The sequence below is a fragment of the Martes martes genome (assembly GCF_963455335.1).
Source record: "Martes martes genome assembly, chromosome: 10".
Classification (NCBI taxonomy): Eukaryota; Metazoa; Chordata; class Mammalia; order Carnivora; family Mustelidae; genus Martes; species Martes martes.
This window is the reverse complement of record NC_137898.1, coordinates 108,592,305-108,608,568: the sequence shown is the minus strand read 5'-3', so window position 1 is coordinate 108,608,568 and position 16,264 is coordinate 108,592,305. Positions and strand designations below refer to the sequence as shown.

General features: G+C 38.6%; 1 protein-coding gene and 1 pseudogene across 2 annotated transcripts in view; both read right to left on the bottom strand.

Annotated features, from left to right (window-relative positions):
- Positions 1-2,032: 2,032 nt before the first annotated feature.
- LOC308350968 (mitochondrial import inner membrane translocase subunit Tim17-A-like) lies at positions 2,033-8,028 on the bottom strand (annotated as a pseudogene). Its single transcript has 2 exons — positions 7,951-8,028; positions 2,033-2,542 (listed from the first exon to the last, which is right to left on the bottom strand). The product of its transcript is annotated as a mitochondrial import inner membrane translocase subunit Tim17-A-like (transcript).
- A 3,054-nt stretch (positions 8,029-11,082) lies between these two features.
- The window catches only part of ARHGAP20 (Rho GTPase activating protein 20), a 122,193-nt gene continuing 117,011 nt past the window's right edge, over positions 11,083-16,264 (bottom strand). The window contains exon 15 of the mRNA XM_080816178.1: positions 11,083-15,201. Coding sequence (XP_080672304.1) covers positions 13,346-15,201 — 1,856 coding nt within the window. The 3' untranslated portion in view covers positions 11,083-13,345. The remainder of the gene's footprint in view (positions 15,202-16,264) is intronic.

Below are 16,264 nucleotides of genomic sequence, written 5' to 3'. Positions count from 1 at the left end.
TAGACTCATGCCAACTTGTGCTGAGTGAAAAGTGAAAACCCAATCCATCAAAGAGTTGTTTTGTCTACATGACACCGCACCAACCAGTTGTTTACATTGGTGCCACATGGCACCAAGAGCTGTTCTGACCGACATCATGCGTAGTTCACGGCCTGCATCTGACACCATGTGGAGGAAGGTAGAACCATATGTAAGAGAATTCCTCGGACCCAGACTGGATCTGGGCGCTGTTTTTGTATGCTTGCTCTTAAAGGATCAAGTGCTGTTTTGTCCACTGCCACAACCCTGAGTGTAAGCATGGCATCCGAGGTTGTCCCTGTATGGAAAATGTTGCAGCGGGTAAAAACCTGAAGGACGCCGTGCTGTGCTTGCAACTAAGAGAATTAGAAACCAGAGCTGAAAAGAAACACAAGGTCAGCTAAGAAAGTATTTGGGATTTGGAAAAATGGCTTAGAGAAGTTAGTCTCCAGGTCACAGCCTGGACTTGGCTTAACCCAGTCGTGGGTTCTCAGCGACTCTCAAGACTAGCTTCCCAGGTAGGCAAATGCAGGGATGAGTGTGGACCACGGAAAGAGCACCGAGGAACGCTCTGCCACTTCCTAACTGTGGAACCTGGGCCAGATGTGACTTCTCTGGGGAACATTTGAGGTTGGCCTGCTGATGTCTTAGGTCACTTCAAATGGCTCTGATTCTAGGTAACAATCTTTGAAAAAAAGCTAGAGAAAAGAGAAGGAAAAAAGACCATAAAATACCTAGGACATCAGATTATTTCTCCCTCACCTGCACACATATACAATGCTTTGAACTTTTTGTGTTTTCTCACTCATGACATTACCAGTCATGCTCTAGCCCTAGATATCCACAAAGCTCACTGCCTGGCTCCCCTCACTGTCTTCAACGTGTTAGCTAAACGCGCCTTCTCAGGGGCCTTCACTGGACAGCTGATTGAAAATTTCACCTGCCACTTCCATCTCTCTTCCCTGCTTTATTCTCTCCTTAGCACTTACCGTCATATAATACACTAAATATTTCCTTATTTGTCTTGACAGTTTATTGTCTGCCCTCCACACTAGAATGCAAACTCCATGAGGGCCAGAGTTGTTTCCCTAGCACACGGCTTCCTCACTGTTGTACCCAGCTAGGACAGCACCTGGCACACAGTGAGTGATTAATATGTATTTGTTGAACGAGCTAGCAATTCTTTTCTGTCCTTTAAGTAGAGCAAATACCTTTCATGAATATACCAGAACGCTGAGGCCAAGTTTTTCTATGTCTCTGACTCCCAGCTTTTTGAAAAAAACAAAACATTTCTAATGACCAGGTTTTTGCTCCCCTCCCCTCTCAGGTGAGACAGGAAGGCTGGGGGGGACTGGAGTTGGGTATCCCCCCACCGCCTCCATCTCAGCCTGGAAGGCTAGAGTGGGCTGGAGTTGAGTACAACCATTCCCATTTGTTGGTTAGGCGCTGGTAAAACAGTTTTCCTTGAGGGCAGGCCTTGTTAAAAAGAACAGAGTGCTTCAGGCATATTTTAAAATGGCTGTTTTTCTCTTATTGCTGGAAGCATGACTTTTTTTTTTTTTCTCTTCTCTTTCCCTCCCTCCCTCCACCTCCTCTCGTTTCCTTCCTTTCTTTTCTTTTTCTCTTTCTCTATTCCTTTCCAGGAAGAGCAAATACTAGGAGTTTTTTTGTTTGTTTGTTTGACTGATAGAACACATAAAACCAAGCAGAGAAGTCCCTAAGGAAATGATGGTTATATTTCATTGTTGTTTGCCCTTTGGTCCTTTGTCTTCTAAGCATTTATTATATTTTCTTATAAAGGTAATAGACATTTATTTTTATCACAAATGCAACCCAAGTGTGAATAAACACATGTATTATCTTCTACCATCTGTCCCTTCCTGCTACACTCCTTTAAATAGAAAAAAGAGCGGAGGGCCCCTTCAGAGCCTATTTGGCCATAGCTATCCCACCTATGGTTTTAAAAACAGACTGTGACTTATCTTCTCAAATTCCCTCTTGAACTACATACAGCTCATTGTGTTAAAGAAATCCTGGGAAAGAAGTCCTGTTGGTATTTTTGATAGCCTCCAAAAAGGGAGGATGGTAACCGGGCTGAAGGGTCTTCTGCAAACTGAGGACACTGGGAAATTGTGCAGAGGCGAATCTTGTTGGCAAGATCCCAGCTCCTTGAGTTGAAGCTAGGAGAATGCCACCCATCATGACTGACCCAACCACGGCCACTGGTCCATTCCTTACTACCAGTATGGCTCCTATTACGGCACCACTTGTGATGGAGGTCCAGGGATCTTCTTTCCCTCTGACTTGAACCATAGTGCAGTCAACTATGGAAAATAAAATGCCCCAAACTGCAAAGCTACCTCCCAAGTGCAGAACCCTGGTTTTAATAGCTGTCAAACTCTCTCATAGTCTGTGGTTTACTCCCACTGGAGAATTGCAAAAACCTCTGACTGCCTGAGAGGGGACCTATGGTACCCATCCAAAAGGCCCCACCACAATCATCTACAATTCGATGAGGGCAAGGCTGTCAGGTGCACTCCTCCATCCTGACTCCACCTGTGCGAGAGATCTTTTTTCTGATCTTTATCATGACAACTCTGTGGGGCTCCTGTTAGTAAAACTCACAAAAATGTGGTGCTCTAGGACTGGGCACCCTGGAGCTTTTCACTCTCAAACGTGTCTACACTGAGCCTCCAACAATATAATATGTCAATTATAATGTAAGTTGGCTGATTCAGGGCTGGTTCCGGCAAGGGTTTCTGTTTCTGGGCTTCTGCTATGGTAAGCTGTAGTTCTCTGTATCCACTTGCCTATCTCTCTAAAGTTGGGGGCAGCAGTTTTCCCTAGGATCTCCATTCTTTACTGGATCTGAGAAGAACTGCTGATTTTGTTTGTTCAGCTTTTTTCTTGGTGTGAAGAAAACTTTCAAACTCCTTACATGTCAGACCAGATATATATATATATATATATATACTACTGTTGAATTTTGAGAGCTCATATATTTTAGATACTAGTGCTTTGTCAAATATATGGCTTGCAAATATTTTCTCCCAGCCTATAGCTTCACATCCTCTTCACATGTTCTTTCAAAGCAAGTTTTTTTTTTTTTTTTTAAACTCTGGTGAGGTTCAATTTAGTTTTATTTTTATAAGGTCCAATTCTTTCTTTTTATAGATCCTGCTTTTAATGTCAAATCTAAGAACTTTATACCTATCCCTGGATCCTAAGGATCTTCACATTTTTAAAGGCTATATATTTTAAAATTTACATTTAAGTCCACGATCCATTTTGTAAAGGATGTGAAGTTTAGTTGAGGTTCTAGTTTTTTTTTTTTTTAAGATATTTATTTATTTATTTATTTATTTGAGAGAGAGAGTGAGAGAAAGAGAGCATGAGAGGGGAGAAGATCAGAGGGAGAAGCAGACTCCCCGCCGAGCAGGGAGCCCAATGTGGGACTCGATCTCAGGACTCCAGGATCATGACCTGAGCCAAAGGCAGTTACTCAACCAACTGCGCCACCCAGATGCCTTTCTTTTTCTTTTCTAAAGACTTTATTTATTTATTTATTTATTTGAGAGAGTGAGAGAGAGAGCATGAGATGGGGAAGGGTCAGAGGGAGAAGCAGACTCCCCGCTGAGCAGGGAGCCCAAAGAGGTTCTAGTTTTTTGCCTTTGGATGTCCAAATCTCCAGAACTGTTTGTAGAAAAGGGTGCCCTGTTTCTACTGAATTTCTTTTGCACCTTTGTTGAGAATTGGTTGGCTATATTCGTGTAGGTCTACTCTGTTCCACTGGCCTGTCTTTCCAGCAATACCACACTGTCTTGATTGCTGTCATTAAATAGTAAGTCTTCATATTAGATAGAGGGATCCCTCTCACTTTATTCTTCTTTGTTGAAAATATTTTAGCTATTCTATGACCTCTGCCTTTTCATATGTTTCAGAAGTTTGTCTATGTCTACAAAAGTCCTTTCTGGGAGTTTGGTTGGGACTGCATTAAACCTATATATCAATTTAAGAAGAGATGACATTTTACTATGTTGAGTCTTCCAACCATAAACACTGCATCTCTCCATTTGTTTAGGTCTTCTTTGATTTCTTTCACCAGAATTTTCATCAACATTTTATAATTTCAGAATACATATGCAGTGCATGTTCCATTAGATTTTCATTTATTTAAATTTACTTGGGGTGATTATGAATGATAGTGCTTTTAACTTTATTTTCTGCATATTTATTTTTTTAAAGATAATATTTATTTATCAGAGAGAGAAAAAGCACAAGCAAGGGAGAGGGAGAAGCAGGCTCCCAGCCGAGCAGAGAGCCTGATGAAGGGCTTGATCCCAGGACTCTGGGATCACGACCTGAGCAGAAGGCAGACACTTAATCAACTGAACCACCCAAGTGCCCCTATTTTCTGCATATTTATAGCATATACAAGTGAAATGATTTTTACGTGTTGATCTTCTATCCTGTGACCCTACTAAATTCAGTTATTAGTTCTAGGAGGGTTCTTATGTTTGGTTTTTTTTTTCCTTGGTAGATTCTGGGATTTTCTATATAGACAATCACATCATCGGCAAATAGTTTTATTTCTTTGTTTTCAATCTGGGTATCTTTTAAAAATCTTTCTTGCCCTATCCCAGTGACAATGCCTTATAGTAGTATGATGAACAAGAGGAGTAAGAGCAGATATCCTTGTTTGTTCCCCAAAAAGCAAGCAATCTTTCATCATTAAGTATGATGTTAGCTGTAGAGTGTTTTTGTAGATGTTGAGATAATTTTCTTCTAATTTGTTGAATTTCAAAACACACAAATGGGTGATAAATTTTGTCAAATGTTTTGTGTCAACTGATATATTGTGATTTTTTCCATCTTTATCTTGTTGATGTAGATCACACGGATTTATTTTCAAATGTTAAACTATGCCACACACCTGGAAAACAATTCTACTTTGTTATATTGTAGAATTCTTTTTATACACTGTTGGATTTGGTTTGCTAATTTTTTCGTTTTTGGCATCTAAGCTCATGAGTGACATGAGTCGGTTATTTTCTGTTTTTGTACTGGCTTTGTTTGGTTTCCTTATCAGGGTAATACTGGCTTCATAAATGAATTCAAAGTGTTCCAGTCTTTCTGTTTTCTTGAAGACATGATGTAAATTGGTGTTAATTCTTCTTTAAATGTTTGTTAGAATTCTCCGGTGGAACCATCTAGGCCTAGAGATTTTTCTTCAGGAGCTTGTTTATGTAGTTATTTACTATTATTTTCAATAGCTTTTAAATTGTGAATTCAATTTATTTAACGATTATAAAAATGTTCAGATTATTTGATCTTGGCCAGAGTTTGGTAATTTATGGTTTTTGAGGAAATTTTCCATCTCTTTTGTCAAATTTATGAATGTAAAAATGACTTGGGATATTCTTTTTATTATCCTCTTAATGACTACAGGATCAATGATGATATCCTGTTTTAGTTCTGATGCTTCATATTCTTTTTAAATAATTTTTTGCCATCAGTCTCAGTTGAGGTTTATCAGTTTTATTAATTTTCCAATGAAATTTTTGTTTTATTAATTTTCTCTACTGTTTCCTATATTCCATTTTACAGATCTCTATTCTAATCCTTCTCACTTCCTTCTGCTTGTCTTGGGTTTATTTTACTCTTTTTTTTCTAGTTTCTTAAAGTTGGAAGTTAGCTTATTAAGATCTTTCCTTTTATGATGAAAGCATTCAGTGTTATAAATTTTTCTCAACACTGCTTTAACAGTATCCCACATGTATATGATAGGCATTTTTATATAGTTCTAGGATTTAGAAAATTTTCCTTGAAGTGTCTTTTTTTACCAATAGATTATTTATAAGTATGTTTTTAGGTTTCCAAGTGCTTGAAGATTTTCCTGGTATCTTTCTGGTATTGATTTCTAGTTTGATAGCACTGTGCTAGAAAACATACTGTGCATAATTTTAATTCTTTTAAAATGTTAATGTTTGGGGTGCCTGGGTGGCTCAGTGGGTTAAAGCCTCTGCCTTCGGCTCAGGTCATGATTCCAGGGTCCTGGGATCAAGTCCCGCATCGGGCTCTCTGCTCAGCAGGGAGCCTGCTTCCTCCTCTCTCTCTCTGCCTGCCTCTCTGCCTACTTGTGATCTCTGTCAAATAAATAAATAAAATCTTAAAAAAATGTTAATGCTTATTTTATGGTTTTATTTTATGTTCCCTGGGCAATTGCAGAGAATGTGTATTTTGCTACTGTTGGGTGAGGTGTTCTATAAATGCCAATTATAACCTTTTAGATTCATGGCACTGTTAAGTTCTTTATCATTGTTGAGAGAGGAGCACGGAAGTTTTCAACTGTTTTTATTTCTGCTTTTAGTTAAAAGCAGAAATAAAATTTTAGTTTTACATATTTTGAAGATTTATTGTACACACACATTTTAGGCTTGTGATGTCTTCTTGGTGGATTGTTATATAATGTCCCTTTCTGTCTCTGGTAATTTTCTTTGCTCTGAAGTCTACCTTACTCAATTTTAATACAGCCACTCTTGCTTTCTTTTTTTTAAATTTCTTTTTTCTTTTTTACTTGATCGATGTTTGCATGGTATATCTTTCTCATTGTTTACTTTCGACCTACCTTTGTCATTGCATTTGAAGTAAATTTCTTGTAGATAGGATATATTTAAGTAGTTTATTTTTTTAATGCACTCTGTCAATTTTTGTCTTTTGACTGGTATATGTAGATCATTTGTAAATAATGTAATTTTTTATATGTTAGACCTAAAGTATGGCACTCTATTATTTGTTCTGAGTTTTTTCTTTTTTTTTCACTCTGGTTCTTGTTTTTCTCTTTCTATTTGCCTTCCTGTGGGTTAAATATTTTTTAGAATTCCATTGTGATTTATTTATGGTATTTTAGAGAGATACACTTTCCAAAAATACAGTTTTTGTAGTTGCTTTAAGTATTACAATATACACATATATAGTATTCCATTTCATTAATATCAACACTTTACAACATTGAGTGAAGTATGAGAAACTCATTTCCATGTAGGTCCTTTTATTTTTCCCACTTTTAAATATCATTGTCTTAACTATTGAATGATGCTATAATTTTTGTTTCAAGCACAAATATGACTTATAAAACTCATGAGAATAGTGTATCATTAAGAATTCTTATTTCTGCTTTCCATTGTCCTTTCTTCCTTCCTGATTTTCCATATTTCCTTCTTTTAGCATTTACTTCTTATTTAAAGAACTAGCTAAACTTTGAGGATATACCAGCTGTTAGTGACAAATTCTTAAAAGTCTCCCTTCATCTGAGAATGTCCTTATTTCCCCTTCATTCATCAAGGATAGTTTCACTGGAAATGGAATTCTGGGTGGACAGTTCTTTAACACTTGTAGAATGTACCACTTTCTTCTGTTCCCTGTGGTTTGAAATGATAAATCTGAAAATTTGTATTCCCTTATAGGTAAGGTGTCATTTTTGTCTGCTTTCAAGATCTTTCTTCTTGTCTTTAGTATCTAAACATTTAATTAAGATGTACTTTTCACTTTTATCTATTTTGGGTTTTACTCAGCTTCTTGAATATGCAGATTTGTGTCTTTCACCAGTTCGGGGCCATTTTTAGCGACCATTTCTCTGAATACTGTTTTAGCTTAACCCTCTCTCCGTTTTGAACTCCAATGATACAAATGTTGGGTCTTTTTTTTATTACCCCACAGGTCCTGACCTAAATTCAGGGGTTGTGGGCCCATGGGCCATTTAATTTTCAGAGACTCTGTGGTGCTATTTTGTTCTGTTCTCAGCCAGAGAAGCCTCTTGGTCTCACAGACCTTAGATTCCCTTGGCTCAGTATTTTTTTGTGATAGAGGCCTCCTGTCCCTGCTGTCTGGCTATCTCAGTGTCTTTGTGTGTGTGTCAGGGGTGAGTCTTACACGTGCTGGGACAAAGATGTTTCCCAGGCTGAGCTGCTTGTTCTGACCGGATCCCTCTTTCTGTTGTAGCCTGGCCATTTTGGTATCTCCCAGCAGGGGAGCAGGGGATTTCAGGCTTAGCAGGAAAGGATAACTCTCCCCTTGGCCACTTATTATTAGTGGAGCATTCATCTATCCCACTTGCTGGTGATGTCTAGCTTACCTGAAGGTGTTAGAGAGACTCTGACTGATGGGGAGGGGGTGAATGCACGTATCTGGGCTGTCTTCTGTTGCTAGGTTGAGAAAGGTCAGGCCTTGGTCTCCTTTTCCTATTGGATGAGGGAATGTAAGATAGTTATTGTGTTGTTTCTCTAGTCCTAGAGTTCTGAACCAATTCGCCTTCCTCTTACTGCCATTCAGAATTCTCCTTTGGTTGTCTTTTGTATTATTTCCAGGATTTGTAGTTGTACTTAGTGGGGAGGAGATGGGAGGCACAAGTCTATACCACTTTGTCTGGAACAAATTTTTAGACCATTTATTTTTATATTTGTCATAGTTTTCTGAATTATTTCCAATGTTGGATTATTATTATTTTATATTAGTAGAGTTTGGATTGGTTTTCATGTATATAAGTTTTGTCTGTTTTACTATGAGGGAAGTTTTATTATCATCCCTATTTTAAGGTGAAAAGCTGAGAAAAAAGAGCCAGGATCAGAATGAAACTCTAGCTGAATATAACCACCATATAGGGCTACTGTGAGCATTAATGAAATAATACATATTGATAGTACATATTATTGATTGATACAATCAGATATAATTAATAATACATATTGTTAATACATTAGGAGAGCATGGAAATGCCCAGTGAATATTAATGTTAACTTTCTTCTACACAGTTCAATTTTTTCCTCAGCTGTTTAAAGTTCCTGGAAAGAGAAACGATCTGTTTTTGTTGTTGTTATTGTTGTTACCTTGTATCCCTATGGTCTAGAATGATACCTGGTAATAAAAAATAAATGGCCTGAATAGCATTTACATCATTTGTAACACCTTCATCTCCCAATGATATGCTCTTTTCCTCTTTTCAATTTTCTTTGACCTCCTTGTGATTTTAGTTTCTGGTTTGAATTGTCTAGTTCATCTATAGATTTCCTTGTCCTCTATCCATTTGCTGTGCCTACAAGCAGTATACATCTCTGAATTCATGCATTTTGATAATTCTCAGTCATTTCATTCTTGCACAAAGATATAAAATGTTTCTTTTCCTCCTGAAAATTTTAGGCAGTAACAATCTCTGTGATTTGGAAGAGTATTTCTCTATACCATCCAATTTACTTGCTTAGAAATGGGTCTACCTCCTAAGTACAGGTTCTTAGCCAACTTATTCACTCTTCACAGCAGATCAAGAAGCTGCAAGGAGTTCTAAATTCGATTCCAAGTTACTGTAATTTAAAATCAAACCTATATGTAGATAATTAATATTTAAATCTCAATGTCTTCAAAATCTGCAATTTATATAGCCATTTAAAATAAAACCAAACTCCAGAAAACGTATTTACTTTGCCCTAACTAATTAAATAGGTGAGAAAAACACTTTGAACTCTGTAAGTATATACGTCTGTCCCTGACGCATGACGCAAAACGAGAACATGTCCTGTACAAAGTTAGGAACAAAATACATCTGGTTCAATCCTTTGTGTATGTTTTCTTGGGACTCCCAAGATTTTCCCAATTATACACCTTCTGCAAATTCTACCATACACCTGACATTATGCAGAACTGAAACTCAAGGAGTTCACTGTATTAAAAAAAAAAAAAAAACAACCCACAAACAGTAAGGATGAAGGATTTATACTCACAGGTGGCTCAGAAAATGAGTAGGACTCCTATTTGGGGCAGACAGCACAGAACTCAAGAGAACTCTTCTTTTCAGCAGGAAACTTAGCTTATGAGATATCCTGATAACTAGAATAGATATTAAAGAAAGTTAACATTTTACCTGACTTTATTATTCAGTTTTTTCTTTGTATTGAAATATGCAGTTTTCTTTGTATTGAAATATGGAGTTTCCAAAGACTTCCTCCCAAACATGACCAGGAGGAAAATAACAGCTAAACACTGCCATAATTTTGATTAAGATACATAATATTCTTAGAGTTTCTTTTCAACAGACAAAATATGCCAGTGGCTCAAGGATACATTAGATCCTTTCAATTCAATGTCTTGCCATGAAAGATAGAAAAACACAATGTGAGATAATTCCTTGAATCCAGTGTTTTTAGTTGATTTAGACTCTTTTTTAGCAGCAAAATTATCTTTGTATTTCTGTAAAATTTAGAAAGACATTAACATCAGTGTCTCGGTACATTGCCCAGATATAATCAGTAACATTTCTGACAGTGGGGTTGCTAGTCTTCATTATTCTATTAGAGCAAATCATTTTTTCTGGACTAAGGTAGTTTTTATTTTTGAGTTTCTTTGAAATGGTTGTTAAACTTACACAGAGTGAAACCTCAGTGGATTTTGAGAGGGCAAATAAGCAGCAGCCATGAAAAATCAGTAACATTTAGTAAGTTTAGACGACCTTAGAAGTATTGATGTGTTGGGGTGTCTGAATCCAGATATCTTGGAATGGCTGGATGTGTCCGGGATCAACTGGGTACTCTGGTCAGAACGGTTCAAATTTAGATAAGAAAATCATACAATCAAACTGAGTTAATGGTTCTCTTGATATGAGAATATAGACTATATCTGATTCTAGGAACAAAATGAAATCATAATATCTAATAAAATGAAGACTATGTGTCTAAAGCATGACTTGTTTGGTAAATGATTAAGATTAGGAAAATACAGAAGAAAATACAGAAAAAAAAAAGCCCTCTTTTTCTAGAAAGACTCACCATGGTCTACGACTAAAAGTTCAAAGTTCCAATTCAATATTAAAATACATTTTATAAAATTTTCAATGTTAAGCAAAGACTGGGTTCATTAACTAAAACAATTCTACAAAAGGGCAATATTGCTCTGGTGGGATTGTTAACTCTACAGATTTTTTTTTTATTTAATAGACAGCATGGACTTCATACATATCCATTTTCAGTGCTTTGAAAACCAAACAACTTTAAAAGTTAGCAGCAGTTTCTGCAAGTACAAAAATACACATTTATTACATTACATATGGTAGTAAAATTTGTCAAGATATATTATACAAACTCAAAGCATTTTAGATAAAGCATCAGTCTAATATATTATAGATTGACAGAGTATAATAAAATGACATGTCGTCTTTCTTCCAATCATACAATATAATACATTACAGCAATATTAACAAACTATTCACATTAAGTATTACAGGAGCATCTAGGGGAACACAGAGAATAGGAATGGTTATGGAAAACCTCAGCATCTATTTTCTTCTATGCTTCAAAGTGGGTGGATAATTTTCTACCCACCCAGATGAAAGAAAAAAGGAGAGAACTATTATTTTGTTAAGTGGAGAAACAACTTCTTCCAGAACGACACTCCAAGCCGTAAGAACTTTATTCACATCTTGCAGTTCTGACAGTAGTATGCCCGAAGGGTAAGGGGAGGAACTCCCTGTTGCCTTTATATATTAAATCACAAAAGATGCATATGGACACTCAGGAATCTAAGCATAGAGTGGCTGTTTATAAGGTAAAATTGACTTCACATCTGTGACTGAGATGGCCAGTGTCATGAAGGAGCTCTTTGAATACAGAGTTCTGAGAGTTAATTACAATGCGTAGGGCCAACACGGCCATGTCCCGTAGAGGTAGGTAGCACCTGTAGCTAATACTGAAAGGACTTCTACTTTACAGAAAACAGTATTATTATTATTATTTTTTCTATAACTCAGAAATGCAACCTTTAGGACAACAGGGAAAGAACATTTGACACGAAAGTTTCCTGGTGGCTAAGAAAAATAATTTGGTATAAGTTAGTGGGAGAAAGAACGGTGAACGAAAGAGGCCAAATGGGTTCTAAGCAACTTCTTCTAAGTAAGTAGTTAAAATGAAGGAAGATGCACATCCTTTCCTGATTCTATCCCTTCTCACTGGCTGGTGAGGCCTAATCATCCATGGAGACAACTCAGGGGATGTAGTGGTATAACCTTTAAGGCAAGGGAGGGGAGAAATACTCATGGATAGCAGACAAACTAATGGGATATAAACCATGAATCACCTGGGACAAAAATACGTAAAACTTCCAGAGGTGAGAAAATCCAAAGCCAACGATGGTCTGAGAAGGCCTGACTGCTGCTTTGGTGGGCGTTCCATTCTGTGACTCTTTTACAACTTGCCAACTTTAAAATTACTCTCTCAACTGCCAATGACAATTAGAAAAGAGACTATTTATCAGTAATTTTTTTCTGGCTGGATAATCTAAGAGACAGGGCTGTAGAAAAACATTTTTTTCAACAAAGACGAGCCATACTTTGGTCACATGTTGGCAACAACTTCGTGTAATAGAGATAGAGGGAGGACCGGTGTTGTGATCTTTTCCTCTACACCAGGATAGTCAATGCTGTCAGGAGGTCACCTTCTAATAGGAAAAGTTGCATTTCTGGAGAATGCTCTTAACACAGGCACCTCTGAAAAGGATACTGAAATGAGCAACCTCTCCTCCTCTCTCCTCACAGATCTACTTCCTGGAGCCTTTGCATAGTAGTGGAACACCAATGGAAAAACCAATCAATGAACACAACCAACAAATAAACTATGATACTCATGGCTCTTGAATTATTCTAGTCTATGCCACTGTAGCTGCATCGATGGGCTGATTCCTGAAATCTTCCTGTGAGGGCATGTGACTACAGAACGTCACAGAAATGCCTACTGGCTTGGATTCAGGGAAATGTTTTACATGATTTCCTTCATTACTGGACATGCTTTCTCTTTTTTTAAAATACTTTGATTAGTGGCATTTTTCTTGCGTAGTTATTAAAAACATTCCATGAAATGTGGCTGTTTCTCTGCACCCACCCCGCCTCTCCACAGTCCTTATCCTTCACTTAGGATATCCTGGCCTTTTCAGTGTACTAATCTCATGTAAGGCATGTTTCCTCTACAGAAGATGTTTTCTCTGGCTCTCTGCTAGTCATCTCCAAAAACACGGGAGAGGACAAATCCCATGCTTTAATAAGGAAAAGCCTCCCAAACAGATGATGAAATTTTTTAGTCTAAACTTTCTGCCAAATGGGCTCAGTAAAGAAAATTACTTGGTTGTCCTAGGTATTAGCAGTGATTATCCTTATGCTACCCATCCCATGTATTTATACAAAGGGGTCATAATAATCTTGTCTTTATATCATTATTAGCCCAGTTTCTGTTCTTGTAGACATCAGATTCTTAGACTTGTCTCTATTCTTGTACACATCACATTCTTACTGTGGTTAAATGTCTTTGGCTAATTGTTGGTCCCCAGTATCACAAACCACTGTAGACCCTGAGTCTGGGCTAGACAGATCATCCACAGACAAAGCGCCAGGTAAGGATCTCTTACAAGACAGAGTACCAGGGGAGCACTGCTCACTATCCTCTCCGTCCTGGTGGGACTTCACACAAAGCTTGAGTCCGTCCTCCACTAGGCTGAATGGAGAGCTACAGTGTCTCCCTGAGTCCTGGCTGGAGTAAGAACTGTACCACTGGGCTGTTTGCACAGTTCCAAGTTCTTCAGGTGCCCTTTGGGGCACGTCCTTCTGTCTCTCTTGTAGTGGGTTGGCTTCTGAAATACCAGGAGTGTGTGGAGGTGGCTCTGTGGGTCCTTTTAGAGAACTTACTTTCTTTTCTTCTGGTCTGGATGCTCTTGCCTTCTTTTTGAGGGACCAGTTTTTCAAACTGGCCACACCATTTCTCAACCATGTGCTTGGGTGAAGAGTTACAGAGTGTATCTGTGAATGCCATTCTACAGTATCCTTTTTCGTATAAGCCAGGTGGCTGCTGGCCTGCCCTGACGAGGGACCGGGAGTTGCAGAAATGAGGCTGGAATTGCTAAAATCAGAAGAAAGCTCTTCCTGTTTTCTTTGAGCTTGAAAAGTGCAATCTATTGGAGAGGAAGTTTCAGTGGGGGTAAACACAGAGTGTTCAGAAATCTGAGAAAAAGCGCTGTCTTGGGAGCTCACTGATGAGCCAGATGGGGAAGTGCCTGGAGAGGACAAGCTGGAATAGCTAGTCCTTGGGCAGATGTTTAATCTCGGGGGCAAACCCTTCTCTGTGTTTTGGTTTGTGCCACTACTCTTGCCCACTTCAATCCCCATGACCAAACTCTGATTAATGAGCTTTTGCCCCTCCATTTGCAATGACTTGTGCCGCTGGAGATAATCTTCCTCTCCATGCAAGAGACCAGCTTCATAGCTAGTTTTATGTTGTTTCTTTGAATAAATTCCCCTGAGATAGGTCAGTTTGCAGTGCTGGTCATCCATGTTGGGCTCTGAGCAGCGCCGGTGCCTCCTTGAAGTCTTGAGGGCGTCTGCTGTGTGTGGTGGGGAGTATCCCGATGTATCTGCACCAAAGGGCTGGTTCCTGGTATGATCCTGTGAGGACACGTGACTACAAGATGCCACAGAAATGGCCACTGGCTTGGATTTAGAAAAAAGTTTCACGTGATTTCCTTCATTCCCAGATAAGCTTTTCTTCTTAACATTTTTATTAGTGGCATTTTTCTTGCTATCAGTGCCTGCGACTAAACCATGTTTAAAATATGTCTTACCCTCTTCCTGGAGGGGTTGATTCTGCTTCAGATAATCCTCATCTTTTTGTGAGAGAATTGCATCACAGCTGGACTTGCGTAGCTTTTTCTGATAGAATTCCCTGAGATAGGAAAGCTTAGAATCTAGATAATCGATGCTGGGCTCCGAGCAGCGCCGCTGTCGCCTCAGGCTTTTTGGAACATCTGCTGCAGCTGTGGACAGGTAGCTGGGTGTGCTCATGCCAGATGCAGCCCTGGCATGGTCGCGCAGCGGGACCTTCGCATACACTACTGCCACATTCACTGGCTTGGATTCAAGAGGCCGCTCCATTTGAATGTCTTCATCTTTAGAACGGTCCAAGTCAAAGTCGCTTAGGGTTAGAAGGCCTTCCACCTCAGGCTGGTCGAGGTCATAGTCACTGAGGGTTAATACAGAGTCCATGCTTCTGCTACCCTGACCAAGTTTCTTTACCAAGTCACTACAGGGAGCATCGACATCCTCATTTAGCTCATTTTCCAAGCTGTCATAGGAGGAGTCATTCAGTTGGAAGCAAGAGATATCTGTCAAAAAATCAAACCACAATTAACATTTTTACTTACCAAAAATACATGCTGCCTTAAAAGAAAAAAACCCCAATCTCTAGTACTTAGTTTAATTTTCTTTTCATAGAGATTGTTCAGTTTCCTACTCTTAGAAAGGATCTTTCAGTCTCCCCAGAATAAAAAAAAATACGTTGAGTATACTGAATTTATCTCAGTTCTTGAAGAAAAAGGCTTTCTTAATTAAGGTCTCTTCAAAGCAATGAGGACATGTTGTTAATACCAAGAAATGGTCCAAAATATAAAGGAACGAATGCCAGGTATATGCAGGTTCATGACTGCGGGTGAGCACACATGGTTTGATCTCAGAGGAACCATTTATGAACCCAAGCTCTTCAGTGTTTGCTACTTTAATCTTTACAACAATCATAAAAGTGAGACATTATGTTACCCATATTTATTGATGAAGATAATGATGTTCAGTGGCATAGAATAGTTATATGAAACTAACGAATCATTGAAAACTACACCAAAAACTAACGATGCGCTATATATTGGCTAATTGAATTTAAATTAAAAAAAAAAAAAGAATTGGTCAAAGATAACTAGTAAGTAATTGGTGGTCCAGGAATTTGTATTCTGGAAGGCTGATTGGTTTCAAAATCCCCCCTGGCCCCACAGTGCTAGTGGTTTCTACACTGTTCCACAGCATGAAGTATCTCGAGGGCCGTGCAGAGGAAGGAGAGGCGAGAGAAGACCAGGCCCGCCTCCACCCCTTTAGGACATTAGGACATCTTACTCTAATTTCAGCCACAGCAGTTCTACTACACATGTTAGGGATCTCTGTAAAGATTTTTTTAAAAGAAGTTTAAAAACGTATGATGCTTCTGGCAGTTCTGGACCTCATCTTACGTATTTCTTAACCCCACCACGCTGTTAACATAATCTGACCTGTTAGCAAGTCATCCAAGGAGGAGCAGAAACCCTAGGCCCATGACTGAGGTCAGAGGCTTCCTTCACTGAGTTGCGGCAGGCCCCAGGACACTGTCCCAGCATTTTCACTGACACATGCCTGTTTCTCACA